General features: G+C 38.6%; 2 protein-coding genes across 5 annotated transcripts; one reads left to right on the top strand and one right to left on the bottom strand.

Moving 5' to 3' along the window:
* Positions 1–1,664: 1,664 nt before the first annotated feature.
* On the bottom strand, positions 1,665–6,933 carry coq2 (coenzyme Q2 4-hydroxybenzoate polyprenyltransferase). 2 transcript variants are annotated; one of them, XM_041786733.1, is made up of 8 exons: positions 6,837–6,933; positions 6,103–6,474; positions 4,385–4,551; positions 4,051–4,172; positions 3,834–3,919; positions 3,599–3,732; positions 3,006–3,194; positions 1,665–2,795 (listed from the first exon to the last, which is right to left on the bottom strand). In XM_041786733.1, exons 2-8 carry the CDS (start codon positions 6,419–6,421, stop codon positions 2,640–2,642), a joined length of 1,173 nt encoding a protein of 390 aa, XP_041642667.1. In that variant the 5' UTR covers positions 6,422–6,474; positions 6,837–6,933; the 3' UTR covers positions 1,665–2,639. The 2 variants fall into 2 exon arrangements, with proteins under 2 accessions (XP_041642667.1, XP_041642665.1); XM_041786731.1 differs by having other exon boundaries at positions 6,752–6,927.
* Positions 6,934–10,377: 3,444 nt separating this feature from the next.
* LOC121509713 (zinc finger protein 462-like) lies at positions 10,378–25,794 on the top strand. 3 transcript variants are annotated; one of them, XM_041787316.1, is made up of 11 exons: positions 10,378–10,491; positions 10,831–10,892; positions 10,993–16,187; positions 16,278–16,552; positions 16,896–17,014; positions 19,474–19,602; positions 19,696–19,939; positions 21,021–21,163; positions 21,256–21,479; positions 23,234–24,359; positions 24,991–25,794. In XM_041787316.1, the coding sequence occupies exons 2-11, from the start codon at positions 10,883–10,885 to the stop codon at positions 25,119–25,121; spliced, it is 7,596 nt and encodes a 2,531-aa protein (XP_041643250.1). In that variant the 5' UTR covers positions 10,378–10,491; positions 10,831–10,882; the 3' UTR covers positions 25,122–25,794. The 3 variants fall into 3 exon arrangements, with proteins under 3 accessions (XP_041643250.1, XP_041643247.1, XP_041643248.1); XM_041787313.1 differs by having other exon boundaries at positions 16,275–16,552; XM_041787314.1 differs by having other exon boundaries at positions 10,402–10,495; positions 16,275–16,552.
* The last annotated feature ends 171 nt before the right edge of the window (positions 25,795–25,965 follow it).

Genomic DNA, 25,965 nt, shown 5'->3' with positions numbered 1-25,965 from the left:
TCTATCAGTTAATTGTGGTCTACAGTGTCAAAAACTTTAGATAAATCAATTAAAAGGGCTACACATTAGGCACTGTAAATGCCTTATCTTGTGATGAGTGACTAGTCGACTTCAAGCAAAAAGAGTCATCATATAGCAGTAAAGTCAACTAGTCTATGCAGCCTCTAATGGAAGGTCCAGTCACTGGTTAATCAGTATTCCTGGCTATCATTACACTACAAAGATAAAAGAACATTCCAAGAAACTCAGAGAAAGCTGTTCTTGAAAAGAATAGGTCAGGGAATGGATACACATAATTATAAGGCACTGAACATCTCTACGCTGTTTGTGTATCTAACCAATGAACAAACAGGCTCTTACTTTGGCTGGCCAGGTTGAGACTGGTGATAGTTTTTTTGTCTTCCAATCTGAGCAAAGCTCACTCACATTTTTATCATTCTTGTTGTGTTTATATTTGTCAGATCAGCTCTATTACTTAACATCTGATTTTAGGCCAAATTTCAGGAGTGTGTTGTTCATTCTTTGGGTACAAAATGTCACAGATCAGGCTGCTGTCACTGTTTATCTATGACCTTTGTCACTTGCTTTGTTTACATCAGTGCTGTTTTGTAAAGTGTTGTTTTCAGTTCTGCTTGTTTGCTATTAGATGTGTAATGTTTGACATTTTGGTGGGATTAACACTGATTTTCTCCTGAGTCTGGATTTAAGTGGTGTGTTGAATTTAAAAAGCACCAGTTCAATTGATCATGTGGTTCATTCAATTTAAGATGATGGTTCAAAGGTACTTATTTAAGAGATCTTTTTTACATTAAAAAAAAAATATTTGGTTGTGTCCAATAAACAGACACAAATCAAAGGATTTATAATTTTATAATAAGCTCATATTGTAGGAGTGGTAAACAGATTTTTTTAAATTTTATTTTAATCTATTATTAGCACAGCCAATTTCCCACTAGTTCTCTGTACACTGTAAAAATAAATCTAAATCCACAGGTATCTGTTTACAATGAGAATCAGAATCTACAGCCTCCGCCTTTGTTATTTATCCACCCATACTTTAACGATCACAGCTTTTTTCATGCATGTTGGTTTAGGTGTCTAGACTCTGTGACCTCTGCTAACATAGAACAGAAGATATTACCAGAATGAACCTGTCTGCTTCAGCTGCTAAGCCAAGATATGTTTTAAGGTATGAAAGCAGGAGTTCTTATGCTTGTCTAGAAAATTGGTTCTCAACTGGTGGGTTGGGACCAAAAGGTGGGTTGTGAAGCCCTTTTCAGTGGGTTGCAGATGAGTGCCTGGGAAAAAAATTGTGCCAAATAGTTTCTATGAGACTCTATAAAACATACATGTTTTGTTTAATTTCATTGTTTTTGTACTGTCTTAGGCCCAAGCACTACTATTTTTTATTAAATACATCTGATTGACAAAAGAATTCCCCAACATTTGGGTCGTAATTCCCCTTCAGGAGTTGATGGTGGGTCCTATGACTCAACCAGTTTGAGAACCTGTGGTCTAGAAGATTAAACATCAACAGTGTTATAGTCTGAATTTTTAAACAAAATGACAAAACCACTATTACATTGATAATCAAAACACTAAAGGATTTATTACCTTTGTGCAATGAAGCAGAGTGGTAAGCTTAAAAAATACCAAACACATAATGTATCAAGATGTGATAATTTAATTCAAAGTACATAGGCATCCTCATACTCCATCCTGATGCAGTAAATAATCACCAGTGCATCAGAACAACACTCAGTACTCTTGTTTGGCTAATTTCTGCAAAACATAAAAAAAGGCTCTAGTGTTTTTTAATGATCTAGCTCTTTGAAGGGGACTTGGAGCAATCAGAGTCGCAGCGATGTTCTGAAAGTCTGAAACAACTGAGACTGAGAACTGAGAACTGAGAATCAGTCAACAGTCTGGTAGGCGAAGCATTCAGAATAAGGGGCATAATTGGCATGGAAACATACAATTGAACCAATCAATTCTTTGTCTCATTTGGTCCTTTGAAAAGATGAAACTGGAATTTTAATTTCATATATATGTTTTCTCCACTGTTACTGTTTTATTTAGCTGGGCCTCAGATGTAACTATCGATGATATGTTAAATTTGGGGCAGGTTTCGACTTCACATGCTTATTTTTTCTGCAGGTGGACAAAGGTATTCTTAAATACCTTAAATACCAGTATATAGCTCTAAATTTAGATGGAATCTTTCTGCCCCCTAGTGGTTGATACTGTGAGATGCAGCTTTGAGTTGTATCCTGTTGGACATATTAATACACCCAAGTGCTAAAATGATCATCATTTGTTTCTAAAATGTTTCAGATAACTGAAACTTCTGGTCACTGAAGCTCCACCTGTCAGACAATTAATAAAGTGGACTACAATTTTAATGAACCACATAAAATGTACTCAAAATCATTTGAATGTTGATAAGATTCAACAACAGCAGATTATGTTGAGTGAGAAAACAAATGTGTAATATGTTTGCTGAGCGGTTAAAATTATCTATCTTGCAGTTTGTTTTGCCCCAAAATGTACAACTTCTGACAATAAAAGTTACAGTGCAATGTTGATGATGGTCATCTTCTGTCGGTATGATAAAATTACATTTGTGCTGATTGTCTCACTTATCTAAATGCTTCGTCATTTTGTAGCAAAGTCTCTTGTCGTTCTTTCCATAAATTGCCGACAACTATTCCTAAAAACAACAACAGTCCAAGGTTCCTGTTTGAGACAAATTTCTTCCAGCAGTCTTCTGGTTTGTTAATGTCCAATGAGTAAATCTATAAGAAAGGGGGGAAAAAAAGTCAAATTTAGAGTAAAACATGTTTGATACCTATAAAAACAACTAAGAAGATTGCTACTACTTAAAAAGATAAGTTATATTAGTTTCCACATAGCAGTTCACTCAGTTTTATCATCTTACTTAACATCTGACACCTCAGTATGAAATTAAATTATGAAATAAATGACCACAATATCCTGTTCCTTACCTGATGCATGAGGTGGACAGCCACTGCAGACAGAACAGCATAGTAAGGAAGAGTCTGCTCAGCGTTGACCCCGGCAACAACGAGTCCTGACATCATGGCCACCGTGAAACCACTAAGCCAAGGTTTCGTCTGCTCCTGGAACCTCAGAGCAGTCGATTTGACTCCTACCTTTACATCATCGTCTTTATCCTGGAGGTTAAAGAAAATGTAAGGCAGCCCAGATTTAATTTTACTTCTTAAAATGTGAGATCTCAAGTGACTGAACCTAAAAATACAGTTACTTGATTACATTTGATCAAGTTAGAGGAATAGTTCACACGTATATGTATAAGTTTAGTGAACTTAATTTTGTAAAGAAGCCCATTTCAGTTCCACTGTTTTTGTCCTTGTCTTAATTAATCTTCCCCTAATGTTAACAACAATGTTAATAACAAGAGATTATATAGAATGAGATCTCTAATAATGCATTCGGATATTTTTTTTTCTAAATGTGAGATATTGGGCTAAAATCAGCCCAACATCGTTCATGTCAAATGATTAAGTGATTTATATCAGACAAATACATGGAGGTTGATGAAACCCCTCTTTTTCACCTGATGTGCATAGATTGTGTCATATATGAGAGTCCACATCACTCCTGAGAAATATAGTGGGAGGCAAACAGACCAATCACAGTAACCTTTGACGGCTGACCAGCCGAGTAGTGCCCCCCAGTTAAAGGTGAGACCTAAAAAGAAGGACAGGACAAATTAACAATAGCTTTACTGATGGCAAGATGCAATAACTTTAGAAATTACACACAAAAGGGTAATCCTGTAGAGTACATACCCAACACAAACTGTGGCCAGTAAGTGATTCTCTTCATGAGCGGGTACGTGACGACAAGAGACAGTGAGGCAGCGCCTAAAGCTATGCTGTGAAGAGCATTAGAATAAATGTACTTCTTATTTCTTTCTCTTTGACACAAAATTGAAAACACTGCAAACCTATTATTTCAGTGCCACATTTATTTGACTGAACATTAAACAATTTAATGAAACGGTACCTGTAATAGTTAAGACACAAAAGAACTCCAAGAGCCAGAGTGAGCTGCCCTCCAAGGAAAACTAAGGCCTGCAACTGAGAAATCTCCCCAGAGGCAATTGGCCGTGTAGATGTCCGGGCTACCTGCACAAAAATACCATCACATTCAAGAGGTCAGGACAGAAATATTAGGTAGCTACACTACTTAAATTAAGAGTGTTAACGACAGGGTCTTAATGACTATAATTATGTGAATGAATGTGATGAAGACAAGTAACAGCATCAAGCATTAACCGTATCTATTTAGTTAAATTAAACACTGATTTTATATTAGCCATAATAAGGATGTCAGATACCTTTTTGTCAAAGTCCCTGTCCCACATGTCATTGATGGTGCAGCCCGCACCTCTCATCAGCAGAGCGCCTGTACCAAACAGAGTGAGCATTCCTAGATGTGGGAGGCAGCCAGGGTCAGCAGCCAGAGCGATGCTCCAAGTACACGGGAGATATAGCAGCCATGTCCCTATAAAACACAGGCACACCATAACTCAGATTAAACTAAAACAAGTCAGATTAAGACAATGTCACTAACACCAGTGAGCCTTTATAAAATGTTTTTTCTTCAGCAATTTGAAAGTTGCTGCCAAATCAAACAGTGATAAGTCAATGTATAAAGCCTCTGGAGGTTTAATGAAAAGTAAATAGTCTCTTCTGTAAGACATGTTAATAAAACTTTTAAAACAATTAAAACAATTGTCTTCACTGTTTTTTTTTTAAATATCACTTGGTATTATGTTGTACAGACTTTGTGTTCAGGCTTTTGCCAACAGTTGTTGGTTTAAAAGAGTGATCCAAATTCTCAAAAGACTTCATTTAAACCTTGCAGGTACTGACAAATATGTTTTTAAGCAATTTTGCCTTTTGGTTTGGCTTTTAGCTGCACATGCCAATAAATCTAACAATAATTAAGGCCACCTTAACAATGGAACGTTGCAAAAGTTCAAGCAGGAAGACTGTTTTTGCTCATTCTTCAGTCACCACTCATTCACAGCTTTCCCTTTTCCATTCTTTCTCTCTTCCCGCTCTGACGATCAGCTGATTATGGGCACTCACTCTTCTAAGTACTCAGCTAAACAGATTCTGCCACAGCCTTGTTTGACCAATCATCATGCACCTGTCAGATTTTAAATCTGTCATTCTCTCTTTCACGGTCAGCCATCTGCAGATGCTGCAACCCTCCTTCACCCCAGCCACCTCCATTCAGTTATTCAGCATCTTTTCCAGTTCCTTACAGGTCTCTTGCTAATCTTATCCTGCATTTCTGGGTTCCTGGGCAGCTTCTATGAAAGTCTACTCCTCATCTGATCCTGCATCTCTCAACACCACCACCAGTGTCTAGACTCCATGGGGGGGATCCTATTCCTGCCATTCGCTTCACTACCCCTTCAGATATATATTGTCACGGTGGAGTCTAATCGCCAAGGACTTTGCACACTTCTCTTTCATTCAATTTGTAAAATAAATCATTGACTTCCGTGAACTAAAGCCAAGTTTCATCAGTATCAAAAGAATGAACGAGGGCAGAACAATTAAAAAATATCAAATTGCAACTATTTTTGCTCATATTGCAAACTGTTTACCCATTGCTTTATTGAATGGATCATGATTTTGTCACTTTTTTGATTAATAAAAATATATTTAAAAAAACAAGAAAAGGAGGATTTTTGTAAACCACTCTGTGCATAAAATCTCTGCTGCTGCAAACATTGATGAATTAAACTGGTATTTTGACACCTTTCAAGTAAAGAAATATTGCAACTTCTGCTGTTTTTAAATTGCAGCCATATTGCGGTTAATCTAATTTGCAATTAACTGCCCAGCCCTAGTCACCACTGACTTAAAAATTTCTTGAAGTTTCAGTTCTTGTCGATACTATTGATCATTATGGTTACAAATATAGTCTTGTTTTAAAACCATAGGTATCAAAAGGTATTAACTGAAGTACTCAAACTTTTGACAACCTTAGTGTTTTGCACAGAAATATATTATTTGCATTTAAAATTAATGTACACACCAATAGGTTTGTCCAGCCTCATCAGTCGGAGGTATGGCTGAACAGGCGCTGGTGCTGAATTCACAATAGTAGCAGCTGATAAACTGATTGATCTTCTCCCATAGAGCTCATATAGTCTATGAGTTGGGCAGACAGCCTTTTGCCTTGGATATAATCTTCCTGACAGAGTAGAATCTGATAGGAGATACTGTCTCGTCTTCCCTCCATCCGTGTGAATGAAGCAGCTTGTCAGGGAGTGAAGACAGGGGGAAAATGCTCCAGGTTGAATCCTCCTCAGGATGTTCAGAGTTAACCGGCTGGTCAGCTGGGCAGGCAGCATGGTGATGTTTCAGGTCAGACTGCCATTATCTCTTTTTTTCTCAGAAAGTCAGCCTGTAAACAAAAAACACGATGGTCTGTCAATGGCTCTTGTTCAGAGGAGGGCTGCTTTGCTGCTGTAATCATTTCTTTTGTACCAGAGTGAATCAGCAGCAAACAGACAGGTGTTACTGAGTCAAAGAGCTGTTTACGTGACTGCAGCGATAAATACCGCTAAACAGAGGTTATATAGAGTAGCTGGGGTATTGATAAAGTCATTCCACTAAGAACCCCTAAATTGTCTATTATTTAACCGAATAATGGTGAGCCACAAATAAGCTCTGTTACTGACTTTAGCATGAGTTCACTGTTACAACGGACTTGATTCAGCGTTCCGCTAACACGATCTGAGGTCTGATCATGAGAGAAAAACTTACACTTTGTGCAGTCGCACATATCACATATATTTTTAAGACGAGCTAGGTATTGATTTTTACAGGTCAATGTTCACGTCCCTGTTGTGGTACGACCGATATATGGCTCCGGAGGAAAGAATGTCCTCATGCGGAACCAATGACAGCCAAAGCGAGGAATTTAAAATAGTCCATTTCGGTGTCAGGTTGTTTAAGATTGTGTCGAAAATGTATTAAGCTTGAAACTGATTCCTGCTTCTGGTTTGTAGAAGAAATGGTGGGAAACACTGCCTTAAGTCATTGAATCTGCTGTTTGACAATCCTCCTAAGCAGTGGTTCTCAGCTGGTGGGTCGGGACCCTAAAGTGGGTTGCAGAGCAGTTTTCAGCGGGTTGCGATTAGGTGTGGGGAAAAAAATGGTGGCAAAAAGTCCTGAAGTCCCTAGTGAGCATGCATTAACACTTTTTATTTTACCCCGTTTTACTGTGAAATTGGGTCAATTTAAATGTTTTATTAATATTTCAACCAATTTTTCTAATTTTCTTGCAGTGGAAAGGTTACTTTTCCCATGAAAATTAAGTAATTTCTTAAGATCTTTGGAAAATTGGCAAAAAAATTCACATAATTATTGAGGGGGGGTAAATCTTGTCAGTTTTGTCCCATCTCTTTTTCATATTGTGTATTTTGTTTCAATTATGCTCCAAACTGCAACACATTCAATTAACTTAATATGGGTTGTTGATTTTTTTTTTGGAAACTTGGGTCACAATTTGTCATAAGAGAGACTGGTGGGTCCTGAGCCCGGACCATGTTGAGAACCACTGCCCTAAAGGTTGCAGCAGTTCCTGCTGGTTGTTGTGTCTTTTGTGCACCTTTTCTTACCTCACTATTTTCTTCAAGTCAACTTTCTATGAATGTTTAGATACAGCACTCCGAGAACAGCCTGCTCTTTCACCATGCCAGTGATTCAATGGATCCCAAGTCACTTATTCATCAGTCCTCAGACAAACTGGAAGTAGTTTCGTGTAATAAAGCATTTGCTCATTGAAAGAGTGCATTTTTTAATAGACTGCAGGTTTCTCTTTATGTTTAGGTGTTTGTGATCCCACACTGAGACCAAACAGTAAATGTGGATATCTGATTGGAATAAATACAAATTTAGTAAACACAATCAGTTGTTCCAGCCTCCTGACATCTTATTGATGATCAGCTGGCATCATCATCATAAACTGACGTCCCTTCACGTGGCAATCCAGATGTGCCATGGGCTGTTAAACATCGGTCTTTGGTCTTCAGTCCTGCGCTTGGAGTCCTCCAGTCTCTCCATGAGTCTCAAGGAAAGACTCAAACCAAAGACCCAGCCATTGTCTGCTAGACAGCTGTCAAGTCAGAAGTCTTCTGTGTGACTGTGGTTGTGTGTAATGAATCAGAGTGACAAAATAAAGGCTTGGGAAACCATTGAAAAATGAACTTTCCAAATTATCCTGGTATTTTTTTTTTTTTTTTTTCCTAAGCTGTAAACTTTAATCAAAATTTTAAAAAACAAAACCCTGGAACATTTCACCTATGTGTGATGAATCTAGAAATGTTGAAATTTCCCTTTCGAAAAAATGATTTTAAAAAGTCACTCTGTCACGATATTCTGATATATTGAGATACACTATCTAGCTATCTATCTACAGGTACATCTAAAAAAAATTAGAATATCATTAAAAAGTTCATTTTTTTGTCACTCTTTTCTGAAAGTGAAACCGATATATTATATAAACTTGTTACACATAGAGTGAAATATTTCAAGCCTTTATTTCTTGAAATATTGATGATTATGGCTTTCAGATAAGAAAATCCAAAATCCACTATCTCGAAAAACTAGAATATTACATAAGAGGTCAGGCCAGTTTGCTGGCCAATCAAGCACAGTAACACCATGGCCATTGAACCAGCTTTTGGTACCTTTGGCAGCGTGGGCAGGTGCCAAGTCCTGTTGGAAAATGAAATCAGCATCTCCATGAAGTTTGTCAGCAGAAGGAAGCATGAAATGCTCTAAAATGTCCTGGTAGATGGCTGCGTTGACTGTGGACTTCAGAAAACACAGTGGACCAACACCAGCAGATGCCATGGCAGCCCAAATCATCACTGACTGTGGAAACTTCACACCAGACTACAAGCAACATGGATTCTGTGCCTCTCCACTCTTCAAGGTCCCAGAGTCTGGAGAAAGAGTGGACTTATCTGAAAGCCATAGTCATCAACATTTCAAGAAACAAAGGCTTGAAATATTTCACTCTATGTGTAACATATAATATATGGGTTTCACTTTCAGAAAAGAGTGACCAAAATTTATGAACTTTTTCATGATATTCTAATTTTTTGAGATGTACCTGTATCTATCACCTCTTTTCTGTCAGTAAGACGATATCCTTCGGGCTTTAACTTGAAATCTTTCCGTTCACTTCCGGGTCATGTGACCGTCCGTTTTCCTTTTGATTTACAACCTTGTGGTAAATCATCAAAATATATTTTAAACAATCCAAATCCAACGGGGTTTTTTCAGTTTGATTTTTAGTTTTAGTTTCGTAACAAGTAACCGACAAATGGCACCGTATTTCGTTTTCCCAGTTTTCCCCCGTCTCTGCCTAAAAAAACAAAAGCGAGCAAAGCTAGACGATTTCTTCATTTCCATTCAGTCGAATACTCTTTCAAAATAAATTGTACGACAATATCCGGACCCCTCGTCATGCTTTTATCCATCCTTAAGACCAAAAATCTCAAGCAGGCACTTCCAACATACAGGCGACTTCGAAAACAAGCACGAGGGCACGAAATGACTTAAATATTCTTTATCATGGTAAATGTTAAGGTTGTGACGGAAATTTCTGTTCTCCGCTTGAACCGTGATAATCCATCACAGGCTAGTAAACGAGTATTATCCAAACGGACACATTTTTAACTTTAAGAGTGACTAAAATACTTTGTAGGGGATTTAAATGTTATAAAGCATTTTATAAATCCGAAAAATACAGTAAAGTTGTAAAAGCGTTTCTTTACACCCGTAAACAGGACATGAAGGGAATCCCCAGTACTTCCTGTCGAATTTGTGTCAACAAGAGCTCGAGTTTTGTTTTTTACATAATTCGCACCAAGATTGAAATAGCTAAACGTATCTGTTTTACTTTAAAAAATAAAAATTATAGAAAATTTTTTGTAGAAAACGTGTCATCAAAGTTGTGATTATCATGTGGTAGCCATTTTTAACATGTCAGTGCAAGTGCATTTTACGTCATAACGTTGAGTGAAATGATTATGAAAAATCATGGTGTGAAATACTTTGTTCCGCGTTTTAATGAGGAAATATGAATTTATGAATGTGCTATGAACGTTTGGATCACTAAGAGGTCTAAGTGTTTGTGTCTGGCAAGCTGCGAAATATTGTCGTGTTTCATAAATTATCTTAGTGTGTGAATTGACAATGAGATTTTACTGTCCACAGCGCGATTCACCCTTCTTTATTTTGAAGGGTGGTTGTCTTTGGACGGAAGCAAGTGTAGCTAAAACAGCACAAGCCTCAGAGAGTCGTACTCGCGGGAAAAATGGCGGAAACGTGAAGGACTCCTAACGATATCAACATCGAGGGCTCAAAACATTGCTTTCCAACCCGCATTCAGTTTTCATTTGCATGCGTGAGTATGTACCGTGAGTGCACTGTGTATTTCATGAAATTATATGTGCTTACATTAAGTTTCTGTTGGGTTTTTGTAAAAGTTAATGCCACTTTTGCAAGCATAGAGACGTAGTCGTTTCGTGTCTTCCTGTTGAGCGTTCCTCACGGAGAGTTATTTAGTAAAGTAATACGGCCTTGTCTTTAATAATTGTCAGGATATCTTCTGAAGTTAACGTGTAACCGTTTTAACCCCACGTGGAAACGTTCTTTTGTGCGGAACAGTTACTAGACTAGTATCCGAATATGTGGTGCTTCTATTTTGTATCTTAAACAGTGATGAGTGTTTTTAATCTTCTAGGTGAGGCACATCTGCTTTAATCAGGACACTTGATTTAGGAAAGACATGCAAGATGCAAAAAGGTATTTATCAGTCCAGTTTTTAATTGCAAAATATTGTTTCAGTCTTGCTTATCACGTTACATTTGCAGCACTTTCTCATAGATGTTATTTATTCCATCAGATACAGTGCACATTGCCACCTCAGGCAACTTGACACCCCATCAAGCTGTCACCCAAGAACTCCAGATGAAGTCTTTACAGTGCAGCCGCTGTTCTCTCATCTTTAAATCCAAGGTTTACCTTTTTGAACACCTCAACAAGGTTCATGGCTTTGATGTAGATGTTGCTCTCACAGATGCCGGTCTAAAGCACCTTGGGACTCAACAGACCAATACCGACATCAAAAGCAACAATTCAAGAGATAATTTTGGATGCCAGCACTGTGATTTTAAAGCTTTTAGTTTGGATCTTTTAAATGAGCATGAGATGCAGTGTCAAAGAACACCAGAGAATCAGAATGGGTTCCGGACTAAGATAATTTCTGAAAATTCAAAGACTAAAATTATATTTGTTGTGAAAAATCACAAAGAAGCTGAAAGAGCTGAAGAGAGTTCCTCTGTTCACCCAGTGAAGTCTACCTCAAAAACTGAATGCACATTGAACTCCTCAAAGGACCTGAAAACCTATAAGAGGCCAATGCAAACCATCACCAAGTACTTGGTGCCATCCCCTGAGTTGATACAGAAACCCCCAGCACTGTTAGAGCATACTTCAAAGTCACCAGATGGCTCTAAAGAAACACTCTTTTTGAAAGAATCTCCATCAAACTCCACACCAAACAGTAGCGGTGTGTTTAAAGTCACCGCAATGCACACAATTGATATCTCTAAAAGTGAGTCTACCCGTTTTCTACTAAAGGACCCCTTCCCTGGTGCTGGCCTGAAATCACCAAAGCCTCAGGGGAAAATAACAGCCCCAAACAATGGTGAAAAGCGGCCAGTGAGTGAAATATCAGGAGGTCCTCCTGTGAAGAAAGCAAAATCAGACAGAGAAAAGAAAATTATTCCAGAGAAAGCAAATGAAAGTAAGCACCAGTGTTCAAATAGTAAAGACCTTTCATTTGAATTCAGTGACGGTGAGGAAGAAAGGAATCTTGAAGACATGGATGTGGAAACCTCAACCGTTTACAACTGTAAGCATTGTGACTTCAAAGTTGTTGGCATTAAACTTTTGGCCAACCACTATCAAAACAGTCACCCTCACATAAGATATAATGCTGTCTACCTTCAGGACCCAACAGATCACAGTGCTACTTTCCGTTGCCTGGAGTGTCCAATCGAGTTCTCAAATTTGGCCAAACTCCAAAGACATTATACAGAAAATCATCCAGAGGCCTTGCTTGTACTCACGATGCAATCATTTGACCACAATTTGGTTTATAAATGCTTTGTTTGTTCATTTAAAACTGATGAATTGAAGGCCCTAAAAGAGCACTACAAGGAAAAGCACCCAACACATGAGGTTGGTAATTCTTTGATGTACTGCAAATTTTCAGCAAGGAGATGCCAAGAGGAGAAAAAATCCAAATCTAGTGGATGTGAAAAAGTGTTGAGTCCTGAAAAAGCAGAAGAGATGTCTTCAGAAAGTTTCCATGAAACATGTAAGGAAGTCAGAAAGACACCATCACCTCAACATCCCGCCTCCACAGGAACGGACTTGGCCTTGTATCATTGTAACATCTGTGAGTTTAGTCACAAGTCAGCTGTTGTCATGCATGTCCACTACCAAAGAAACCACCCAGGCGAAACTGTCACAATAGACAAAATCAAACAGTCTGCTTGTGTCTCGTCAGATACAAAATCCCAGAAGACACTAGATAAGCCTCTAAACTCTGTGGTGGAAAAATCAACATCCACCAAGAGCAGCACAGATTCCAAGACACCGCGAAACAAAAATAAGCTTTCATTGAAAAGGATAAAACTGTGTTTGAAAAAACCTTTACGCTCCCTGGAAGCCTCCAAAATGCATTCGGAGTCTCCTAAAAGCAGGAAAGTGGAATCTGCAGAGGAGGGAAGTAAAGGAACAAAATCACCTGCCACACAGTCAAGAGAAATGTCGATTGAACCAGACCGGTTACCAATCAGCAGTTCACCAAATGAACAGTTTTACTGCCAGCATTGCAGCTATTCAAGTACCAACATTAACAGCGTTGTTGGACATTATAACACAAAACATTCTGGACATGAACAAACAGATGTTTTAAAGATTGCGTCATATAGTGATGAAGTGGAGAAAAGGAAGAAAATTCAAGTGAGCCCAAGTTCAGTTCCCTCTGAAACCAAACCCTGTGAACGGGTTGAAGTTTGCAGTGGATCAGAACATCAGAACATGGAGGAGAAATCAGCGGGGGAGTCGGTGGTGGAGCACAATGCTTATGACTGTCCAGAAAACTTGTTCTACTGTGAGAGGTGCAACTTGGGGAATCCAACCTTAAAAGGAGTGCTAAACCATCAAGCCAGAGTTCATAAAAACATGAAGACAAAAAGAGAACGTATTATTAAACACACAGCCTCAATTCGTGATCAGATTAACAAAACAAAATCCCAAAAAAACGACACTGCTGTTCATCTACCTCTTCCTATATTGAATGAAGGTGAAACAAATGTGTTTTTCTGCCATTTATGCAATTACAGAAACTGCAATTTTAAAGAGGTACTGCGACATTATTTCACTAGACATCCTCGATTTAAGGTGGGGGAAGATCGTATCCGCCGGTATTCTTCTCTGATTCATGAAAAGTTAAAGAGATTGCCACAAGAAATGCCTGCAGACCATGAGGTCGAGTGTGAATCCCTTTGTGAAAAGGGAGACAAAAAGGCCAAACAAAAGGTGCTCAACAAAGTTTCAGAGTCCTCATCAGGAACAGCCTCACAAACAGAGAGGACCCTTAAGTGCCATGTATGCCCGTACAAAACTCAACATTTTTATCTGTTGAGGAGGCACATGAAGCAAGTCCACAAGTTAAATCGCACAGTCCCAGAAGTTTTGAGGATGTGTTATAAACAAGGAATTATACAGGCAGGTTATCACTGTGAAATGTGTGTGTTTTCTCACCAAACAGCCGAAGAAGTCTTTCAACATTACAGAGAAAAACATCCAAAACAACCTAGCCTGGAGTATGTGATGACTCGCTTACATGTCGGCCCCAAACCAACAAAATCTACAAAGAAGAAAAGGCAAATCAAGCAAACGGAGAGTTTAAATGATGTAGTTACCACAGATGGTATTTCACCATCTCTGAGATCTGGACAAAACGAAACCAAGGCATATTCCTGCAAAGCATGTTCATTTAAAAGTGACTCCATGTCAAACATCACTCACCATTATCGGGCTGTCCATCCTTGGTCAGTGAAAGAGGATGGCTCTGTCCTGGATGTCATCGAGATCAGGAAGACTGGTGCAAACAGGCAGTTAGATGACCACAGTGACAAACCTGTTACAACTGACAACATCCAAATGTCTCTTGAGTTTGAAAACTCACCTGGATCATCTGATAAAGTCAAAAAATCGTCCAAAAAGTTCAAGTGCCATTACTGCTCTGCAAAGTATCACACCCAGCGCCGTCTCGATTCTCATCTTGCACTCAAACACAAAGAAGCTGCAACAGAAAATGTTGAGCTGAAAGAAGGGCAAATGAACAACCAATCACGTATCCATGTTTTTAAGTGTCCATACTGTACGTATGTGAACACCAACTATCATGGAGTTCTCACCCACTGCCAGATGAGGCACCCTGGTTCTGTATCCAGGGCAAATAGTCTTCATGTGGATGGAGAGAATTTAAAGAACTTGAAGGACTGTTTGAAAAGAAAAGGTCAGCGCTTGAGACTAAGTGGGTACATGTGCAAAACCTGCCCACAAATCTGTGCCACACTGGAGAAACTGATCAGGCATCGCAAGAAGAACCATCATGGAACTGCAGTGAACACAGTGCCAACAAAGCTCAAACTGCCCCTTAAACCATCAGCTGTCATGAAACAAACTCAGGCCAAGATCCGTAGCAATCAAGGATTCATATCCAAAGCCTCACTTTTTAAGAAGAAACAACGTGCTATGATAAAGTGCCCTCATTGTTCTTACAAGGGCAGCACGCAGGTTGGGCTTGGACGACACATTCTTCTTCAGCACAATAATGCATCTGCACCAACAGCTGGTGATCCTCCATACAAGTGTGCTTTGTGCTCCAATGCCTATTTCAGGAAAAAACTCCTTGGAACTCATTATGCCCAAAAACATGGAAAAGAAACCTTCGATAAATATTTTGTACCACTGACCAAGCAGGTTGAAAAGAGTCCCAGGCCAACATCTCCACACTGCGTTTCAGCCCAGCAACATAAAAACAATTTGGATACAAGTAGCACAGAAACAGCGGAAAACAAAGTAATGGTCTTTAAGTGTCCAAAGTGCACCTATGTGAATTCTAGCTACCATGGGGTTCTCACTCACTGCCAAATGAGCCATCCAAAATTCACTGCCAGGGCAGACAATCTTAAGATGGAGGAAATTCTGGTAACCAACATGGTTGGTTTTTCAAAGGGAAGCTCTAACAAAAGAGGTTACAAGTGCAAGAAATGTCCACAAATTCATTGTTCAATGAAGAAACTGAAAACCCACTGCAAGAGGGACCACAGTAAGACTGAGGCAACAACTCCTAGACTTGTACTCAAAATCAAAACCCCAAAGAAACAACAGGATTACGGCTTTGAGCAGTCAATATTGGAGGCATTCTCTTTAAAAAAAGACGCATCAGTTGCCAGCATTACAGAGCCTGACAGCGCTCAAGAACTGGACACTCCTGAGCCTGTTCAGTCAAACACGGCATCAGAGCAGAACAAAGAGATGTCATACCCTTGCCACATTTGTTCCTATAAAGGTGGCTTCCGAAGATACCTGCAAAGCCACTACAGAAAATTCCACAAAATAGACGTACTGACAACACACAAGCTGCTGGAGAAGTACAACAAGCGTAGGCCTAAGTCAGATGCTGACCAGCTGGATGCTCAGGCTGTGGAAAGTACAGCTGTTGAATGCAAGATATGTCCAAACATAAAGTTGGACTCACCTGAGCTGCTTATTGACCACTTTAGAACAGTTCATAATTCAGATCGTATTCTGGACTTTATTGTGCTATCCAGAGCATCACATAGGAGCACAGGGCTTTATAAATGCATTCACTGCAAAAAGCAACTGAATGGAATAAAGAAGATGTGTTATCACCTGGACCGCCACAGAGAGAGCGAGAATATGAAAGCAAATGAAGCAAAGACAGACACATCAGATGTCATAACCACAACACCAGAGGACAAATTAATGGAAGTAAGTTCTCTACCAACGTGTTCATTAACATTTGTATGTCTTGGCTTTACTTACGAGTTTTAATTTGTTGTGTTTCTGTTCTTAAAGCAGAGTGAACTGCCTGTGTTAGAAACATTGGAAGAACTGGAAGTGTGGACGGGGGCACCAGTGGAGACCTTGATTTTACCAAAAAGCCCTTTGTCATCCCCTACAAAACCAGCAGACACAGATCAACCAGAGGAGGATTCAAAAGAAGACCTACCTGCCTGCAAACGGTGTGGGCGAACATTCATGTCATTGAAAGGTTTGCGTTCACATGAGCGCAGCCATGAAGCCTTTGCAGCCATCAAGAAACACACACTGCCAGAGTCAATCCCAAAGCACAAGTAAGAAGAAATTATATTTTTTTAAAGATTAATTCAAAAGTCCTTAGGCAGTTAGTAATGGGTTCATTATGGTGTAAAACTGACCTTCAAACACAAGCTATTCAAATATGTTCATATGAAATATGGGAATCATGATCATAGTTGTAATTGGCTTCCTTTGAAAATATTCAAATAGGTTTTCAAAGCTGATAAATATGACAATTATTATTCCAGCATCATTTGTACTCTCTTTCCGATTATGGTTGAAAAAAATAACTTGAAATTAACTTTTTGTCCTGTAATCCTAGTGTATATCTGCTTTTTTTTTCTGATTGGATGCACTTTGATGTCATTGTTTCTACAGAATTAACAAATACATCATCTATAAATCTGGGACCACAAAGCCATTCGTGTGCAGTTTCTGTTCTTATCGAACCAATGTAATGGGCTTGTGGAGACGGCATTTTATGAAAAATCATGAAGGTGAGTGATTTATATATTCTTCCTTACCTAGCATAGAATCAAATTGAAGTGATATCATGCTGCTGATATGTTCAGTCAGGGATAAAAAATGTTACTGTCAGCAAATTTGTAGTTTACCTTGAATCTATTTGATCTGTCTGCATTCTAGTGAGATGTGTTTTTGATATTTTCTCCACCTGTCTCCACATTGTCAGGGTTGAGTTCATACACTCACTGGCCACTTTATTATGTACACCTTGCTAACACTGGGTTGGTACCCCTTTTTGCTTCAGAACTGCATTAAAGGTCACATATCAGGGTATCCGCGGGGTCTTAAAAAGTCTTAAAAAGTCTAAAATCATATAATTTGAATTTAAGGCCTTAAAATGTCAAAAATTCCCTTAAAATCACATAAAATGTCTTAAATACGATTTTTAAAGGTCTTAAAAATGTATTATTAATGTATCATTATAACGGAATCACGGAATTGGCCTATAAAAATTGAATTTACAATTTAACGCAGAAATTGAATGAATTTGACTGAAATGCTGTGTTTTTTTAGAAAGAGGAACGTATATCTGAGGAATATGTCCCCGGGGAACACTAAAGCGGGGCACAGCTTGTCCCTAACTCAACCCACCCCCTCTTTAAAAATAACAGCGTGTCAAAGTGGCTGCACAAAACACCAGCAAACATCACATAGCCCCATACGGGGCTGTACCGTGTGCCTCACCTCACGCTAGGCGCACCGCACACCCATCTGAGGCTCAAAATCAAGTCGGACAAACTCGAGATTTTATGAAGTCTCACAGTCTGAATGATGTTAAATTTGAGTAACAGTTATCTTAATAGTTCATCCTGTAGATACTGTAGTTCCCTTTGGTTGCTTAACGAGCCAACACGTGTCTGTATTAACGTAGTGGTCTGATATGAGGCAGACGGACAGACAGCGAGGATGGAGAGAGATGAGGAGAGAACCGTTACAGTCAGGAGTAAAACAATGCAGCATCAAACTGCATGGACTGTTACAGACTGTGAGAGTAAATACAAGTTTAGGTAGCAGGTTCACTATTAACCATTTAACTTTAACGTGACCTTCTTATTAAATTACTATCACTGTGTTTGAGAGAACAGAAGGATTTCTTCATTTACATTATAAACATCAGTTAGGATGTGATTATAGAAGTGAATGTGTCTTGAAATGTTGGAAATATGTGACTGTTACACTGGTTGTAATTATTTTATATCAGGGTTATCCAAACAATGGCTCCTGGGCCAACTGTGGCCCTCATTCAATAAATTTAAGGTTATTTCTATTTAATAAGTGAACATTTGATTCATTTACATAAACAAGACACTCTTTTTTTCTGGTGAAATTAGTGGAAAGGCTAAAAAATGGAATTCCTAAAAGCATTAAAATGGAAGAAATGAAATTTGGCAAAAAATAAAACAGATTTCATAGGGCCCTACATCAACTTTGCAAGTAATTCTGGGCCTCCGATTTCCCTTCATGTCTTTTTTACTTTTTTGCCAGTATGGATGTAAAATGGGTCTTAAATTGTATTTATTATGGTCTTAAAAAGTCTTAAATTTGACTTGTTGAAACCTGCGGAGACCCTGATTATGCAAAATACACTTTTTCAGACTTTTCTAACAAAAATATGTGCCCCTGTCCTGTCCACAACCCCCCCAAGAATCAGAAAACTCCATCCACCAAGAGATGTCATGGGATTAATTGAACAAAGCACCAGCAAAGCAGGGTTCCCACTTGACAACCCAGGCAAAATGCTGGCTTTTTGCCACCCATCAATCTGCAAGGTTGACCTATGGAGGCAAATAAAAATGGGTTAGGAACTTTTCACTGAGTGCTAATCCCTATGTAAGAATTGTACAGTTGCAAGGAGTACATGCCGAATAAACATAATAAAAGAAGAGAGGTGTTATGGTGTGGCTGATTTGCCTGAGGTAGATAGGAGTTAACATTTAAACTGTGCAAAGGTGCATGCACATGAGGTGAGGGGTAAATCCACTAAAACACAGGATCTACAAAAGACTGTGCTTTATAAACTTGTGTGAGAACTGATCTTTAACAAAAGTGGTGTTATGCAGATCTTTTTGTGGCAGTGATCGGTCAAAAAGTCCTTGATCAGCTGTGATTCTGACCACTAGGTGTGGATGGAGTAGAGTGGCCACACTAAATCAAAAACTTTCTGAGACAGTTTCAGCAAACACAGAATGCTTTATCTGTTTTGTTATTATACCTAGCCTAAGTCTGGATACCACTTGGATAAAAGTGGTGTTTAGGAGAGGGGGTACCCTGACACTCTAAATTATGCACACAGATATTAAAATTTACTGGATAGAGCATCATTCATACCATCTATAATCTTAAATGTGCAAAGTACACCACACAGAACTTGTTAATAATATTTTAAGTTCTTATCCATCCTTCCTCTCGTTTGTATGTGCCAAATGTCCAGATGTCCTTGACGATCCTATTGAAGATGAAGATCAAGACGAAGATGACACTCAGAGCGGCACAGAGCCACATCCATCAGAGGAATCCAGCGATATTCCTAAGCTTGATGAAAAACCTGAAACAAATAAAAGAAAGTCAAGCCTGTTGTTAGTTTTAGAAAACCATTCTGCCTGTAACACTCAAAATTCCTATTTAAAACACTCTTCATGTTTCACTCCAACAGGATCGATATACTCAGAGCCCCCAGATGTGCAGCGACAGTTGAATCAGTATAACTTCTTGGCACAGTCTAGCGTTTCGTCAGAAGCAACCATGAACGAAACCAGGTTACCCGACAGCAGTCTGCTTCACTGTGAGCTCTGCAACTTTAACACAGAACACATTAGCAGTATACGACGGCACTACGTAAATCGCCACGGAAAGAAGCTTTTCAAGTGCAAGGACTGTGAATTCTTAACCTATTCAAGGTAATAACAACTCTCTGTATGTTTCTGCATACTAAAAGTTGAAAATGTAGTTGGATGATAAAGACATCACTAACTTTGGCGGATGGAACATAATTTGATACATTGATTACATTTGTCATTTATGTTTTCAGTGTCCTCTACTTATCGTGTAATATTAGTTAAGTGAAATTTGTTTTATATCTTTACTTGTACAAATGAATTTATATCATAGAGGGATGGATCTCCTCAACATAAAACAAACTTAGATGTTTAGTTGTATCTGTTAGGGAATCAGTTGAGAGTGAAGAACTATTTGTCAAACTTACATTTTGGCTGAAAAACAGATCATAATTTGCTGAATTAAATGTTTAAATATGCTAAATTGCTCAAAAAAGAAATACTAGAAATGTCTAAAGTAAAAGCAGATTCAAGCACTAATCCTCATTATTGTGCATCATCACAGACATGAAGTGTGTCTCATTCACTGAACATTATATTTTTTATAACGAAATCTAAAGCACTCAATCGAGGACATAGGTTTTGCACTTAAAAGTCAGGGAATAAAGCTTAATAATAAAGTAAGGAGTAAATATGGTATAGTAGTTTTGTATTTCTGAAGTAAACACAAGATCCTTGAGCCTTGGTGAAAGGATAAGCACCCAGTGAACAGACCCCTAATCTCAGTTGTGCTCATATGTGCTGAGAACTTCCTACTGTTCCACATTGCCACGGCATCACCACTTTTAACATACCCATCATAATCCAACTACACCTTATACTGATAAATCATCACATTTAAAAAGTAGTTCTGTATTTTTTTAATCCTTGTGTTAAAATTTTAATTAAAAGCTAGAAAATGTTGGCAATACTTCATGTAGAAATAGTCAGAGATGCATTGAGGGAGTCCGGCCCTTATTTCTCATTTTCTCAGGTGCCAACAGTGCAGTCTAAACTCTGTTTCCATCAGTGAAAACAACTGAAGATTTGCTGTCATGATTATGTCAGGGCAGTGTTTACTAATTGAGTTAACTGTCTTTAGCTCCAAACCCTAAGTGGGATGTTTGTGATGTTAATCAGACTCTGTCACTTCCACTTCTGTTAGAAAAAACCTGGAAATGCACATGGAGAGGGGCCACTCGGCTTTCCAGTCAGAACCTACTCATCAAAAAGACCTCAGCTGCCCTTTCTGCCTTTACCAGACCAAAAACAAGAACAACATGATCGATCACATCGTCCTGCATCGTGGTATGTTTAAAGTTCAGCAGGAGTAACACTTAAAACACTTTTTAATCTTATCTGTCATGGTATATCACTTACTTTGTCTGTCTGTTTCTCAGAGGAACGCTTGGTGCCAATTGAGGTGCGTCGGCCGAAGCTGTCACGTTACCTTCAAGGCATCGTCTTCCGCTGTCACAACTGCACTTTCACGTGTGGCAGTGCTGAAAATCTGAATTTGCACATGGTCAAGCACCATGACATCAAACCCTACAAGTGTCGACTGTGCTTCTTCGACTGCACTCGGCTGAGTGACTTGGAGGCACACCTGAGTGATAAGCATCAGGTGAGGATTTGTTGCGGAACCCTTGATGCTACACAGGAATCCCTTTATGTCTGAGAAAAAGACAAGTTATTCACTTTCACAGAACTGGAAAAGTAAAGCGAACTATACACAGATACTTTGTTTCTTATTTCTAATGTAGAAAGACACATCAGAAAATAAAGATTATTCAGATGTTCAGAGGTAGTGCAGGAATGACAGTCAGTGTGTTTATATGGTATTAAAGTTTTTTCATGCTATCCCAACTTAAAGGGACTTTCTATGTACACATGTTAGTTTGGCTCAGATCATATTAAAGCCTGGCACACACTAAAAGAAAACAATTCACCTATTTTGAAAATGTGAGACACCCCACACATGATGACACATAGGGAAAGATATAACCGTTTTGTTCTTACAGTGCATTCATCACCAGCCGGAGTCTCCACTCTCAAGATGAGACGTCTCACAGTCAAATGGGACTTGAGAGTAAACAAGCTATTTTGGCCACCTTTGTTAGCCTGTTTGCAATCTGCTACATCCATTGTGGTAGCGGTCCAATAGCTCTTTGTCAGTTTGATGCCATTTGTTTTACAGGACATGTATAAACACCCGCATTGTTGCCACATATCATCAATTTTCTCCTCTATTTCTGATGTCTATCAAACTTTATGCTCCACGCTTACTATTGTTGCTATGGCTGTGTTTGTTGTGACCCTTCCTGCATCAGCTTGCTTCCTGGTTGGCCATTTTTCTGTTCCACGTAACAATCCTGCTCATGCCTGCTTGGCTCCACTTCATACAACAGGATTTCCAATTGTAAATATTGAACATATTTAATACACTTGATCTCAAGTTGGAGTGGCTCCAATCATCTTCCAAGCAGGTTGGAGAAGGAAAGATCACTCTTAGCACACCTCAGGAAAATCCATCAAGGCGAACTTTAGAACTATCTGGCAATTGGGTTGCTGACATTGACCAAAAGGGGAGAATCTGACCCAAAGTCAGTACAGTTATCTTGTAATAGTGCCAGGCTTAAGTTGTATACCTTGAAGTTGGACCAACATACATAGATAATGCAGTTGGTGATCGGTTTATGCTTGTATGCTGACAGTGTCTGCACTTACAGTTGCTTTGACCTCAGAGTCAAGCAGCTCAAATGAGCTTAAATGGATGTCGTCATGAACATGAGGGATAGTGGGCATTTGCACCATTTGCAGGAAAAATATAATGTACTAAAGTTGCAAAATGTTTGTGTAGCTTCTCATTCATCCAGGTTATGGTTATGCAGTTCTTCATCAAAAGCGCAACTGGACTTGATTGAGGTTTTTGAAGACATTTCGCCTCTCTCTCAAAGGGCTTCTTCAGTTCTAATGTGACTGGGGCCAAAGTTAACTCCCAGGTAACCACCAAGTTCATTAACTTGTGGATGTTCAACAGAGGTGATAAATTCCAACTTACAGAACTGAAGAAGGCTTTTGGAGGACAGGTGAAACATCTTCAAGAACCTCAATCAAGTGCAGTTGTCCTTTTGACAAGGATTTGGATACAGTTACAGCTAACTTGTTAGCAAGGGTAATATCACCACCTAGCAGTTTCTTCAATCTTCAAACTGATTCTGATGCTTGTACAGTAGAAAAGGGTTCATAATGACTGTTGCTCCTTTTCTCTAAATAGTTCCTAACACTGTGAAGACAGACTAGTAGAGTTTCCAGCTGTAAAAACTAAATTGATTCTTGTAGTTTTTTTAAATTCATCTTCCTTTTCTTTTTCTGCAGGTCCTGAGAAATCATGAGCTTGTCGGTCATGTCAGCCTGGATCAGCTAGAGGCTAGGCTCGGTAGGATGCCAGAGGATGGAGAGGAGCCTTTGTCAGATTCAGATCACCACAACTTTGACCAGGATATAGTTAAAACAGAGGAGATGGTCGCAGACTGGAATGAAGTGCTACAAGAGACACAAGTTAAAAATCCTGAAGAAAATGTTATGGAGCAAATTACCCTTAAGATTGAGGACATATATCAGCTAAAAGACATGGAAGACTCAAACAGGAATGAAGAAGGACATGGGAGTCATTTAGACTCTTGGTGTGTGAATGATAAAAATTCTGTCCCAGAGAAGCATGAGCAGGACCAAGATGAGGAGGAAGGAACTGTATGTTTGCCAGGCATTGCAAAAGGACAGGGTGTTGAAAATATAATAGACCAAAATTTGGGTGAAAGTATGGAATTTGAGGACTACGGTAGCCAAGAAAGAGAAAGGCAGACAACTGCAAAAGTAGCCCAAACCATACTTAAAGAAAGTGAGGACAGCGGCACAACGATCACACAAGAACAAGATGAGGACAAGCCACATATGAAGACACTTCAGGAAAATGTTGGCATCACTGAGGAGAGAGAAGAAAAAGAAATACTTCATGGAGAAATTAAGGATACCAAGGAGATCTTGGATGAAGACTGCAGCACCAACTTGACTACCAACCAAAACAATCAAGCTAATACAGAGGCAAACAACAGTCATAGGTCTGAAAATAACACTGGGGCCAAAGAGAGTTTTGCATTTCAAATAACTCCTCTACATCCCAGTAATGCACAGCACAAAATAAGCCACAAGAAGAGCTCAGGTGTATCACTGGCTCACTGCTATGAAGAACAAGTGCATAAACAGAGCAGCGCGGAGGAGTCCAGAGACCCTTATGGAGAAATGCCTGTACTTGAGAACGAATATTTCAAAGAGGGAATGGGCCCTCTAGACCGCTGGAGGGAGGGAGATCACACTTATCATCTGAAGCAGGAGCAGGACATAGAGAATGAGATGATCTGTGGAGATGACACAGATGGGCGCCTGGCTGAACATGACAAAGGTGATGGGATAAAGGAGTCTGAAAAACACAATATGCCTAAAGGTAAGACCTGTTTTCTTGTCAGTATTGGGCTGGAAATAAATCTCATGGACAATGAGTTCTTTCTTAGAAAAGCTTGGATTCTTTTTGTAAAGAGATGCCTTAAAAATCTTTTCAACCTCAGCACTAACTCAAAAGGAAATGGCTATTTCATTACAATTTAATTTTTGTGACCAATATCCAGGCCACCGTCCCATGACTGCCTTCTTGTTCCTCATAGACACCAGTGTTCGGTAAAATGATTTTTGAATGTGCCTCATATGATACAACTTCACCTGGTTGAGTTATTCTCCAATTAATTGACTGCAAATTAATACTGAAACTATTTAACTCAGATAGGATTGACTTCTACCTGTATCATATCTAGATTTTATCTAGATTTAAAAAAAAAAGATGACATTCATTCATACTGTACTGAACAGTATGAATGAAAAAAATGAAAGCTTTCATCTTGTTCTTTTTTTTGGCTTGTTCTTGGTATAATGAGTATTTTAAGAGTTTTATATGCCTAATAATCACATTTGAAGGTGTCATCTTTATCATATTGAAATACTGAGCATTTTTCACCAATATCTGCCATCTTATACATTTACTGAATATTTGGAAACCATTCTTCTTTTTTCTTTGTCTATAGTTATAGATGGAGCTGCTGAAGACCCATGCTCTGTTGCCACAGAGCAGAAGCAGTTTGCCTGTGAGTTTTGTGGACGAAACCTTATGAACAGCTTGGATCTCCAGCGTCATGTTGCACGACACGGAATATAATTCTTTTTTTATGTTGCAAAAGCGCTTTCATTGCTGAGTTCTATGTGGAAAGCTAGAGTTTGTTTTAATAAACCATCTTCTACCTTTTTTACTTTACTGTGTATTTCTGAGTATTCCTGTTGAAATTTGATTCTGTTTTTATTTTCTAGATTTTTAAACAGTTTCTAATGAAATATATTTTATCACAGCACTAATGTGCATAGGATCTAATTTGTTTGATTTGAGAAATAAAACTTAAGAACCAGTACATGGTGACTGTTAAATGTGTGACACATTGTCATTAAGATGTTTATTTTCCATTGTTTAAAGACGCTAATTGATATCTTCGAATAATTATGATGAGAAGGATGTCATTTTTTTACATCTTTAGTTTACTCCAAGGAGGAATTAGTCAGCATTCAGTTCCCTTAAACATGCCTAAATGTTTACACTGTGAATTACTGTTGCATAAGAACTGGACCAACTTCAGAAGCCACATATTGTGGAAATGTTAATGCTGCCTTCAAGTGCTGTTGGGTATTTGAATACAAGCTATGTACTGTACCAGTGAGGAAGTATTTTTTCCCTAGTGTTACAATAACAGTATTTAGTCTGATATTTCATGTAAATAATACATTTCTGTTAATCTTTTAAACTTTTCTTTCCATTGTATGATAACGCATTCAGTAATATTAAAGTGTCATTGTTGCTAAAACCAGCTTGTCTTCATTCTTCTGCTGACAGTATTAAACTAAAACTACTATTATATAGCAGAATTGATAAAGTTGCCAAAACTTACAAAATACAACAAAAGTTTTATCTAGCAACATGTGGGATGACCTGAGTGCTCCACCTTTTAACTATG

This window comes from Cheilinus undulatus, linkage group 5, assembly GCF_018320785.1.
Source record: "Cheilinus undulatus linkage group 5, ASM1832078v1, whole genome shotgun sequence".
Taxonomy (NCBI): domain Eukaryota; kingdom Metazoa; phylum Chordata; class Actinopteri; order Labriformes; family Labridae; genus Cheilinus; species Cheilinus undulatus.
Note: the sequence above shows the minus strand (reverse complement) of the source record. Positions and strands in the feature narration are given on the sequence as shown.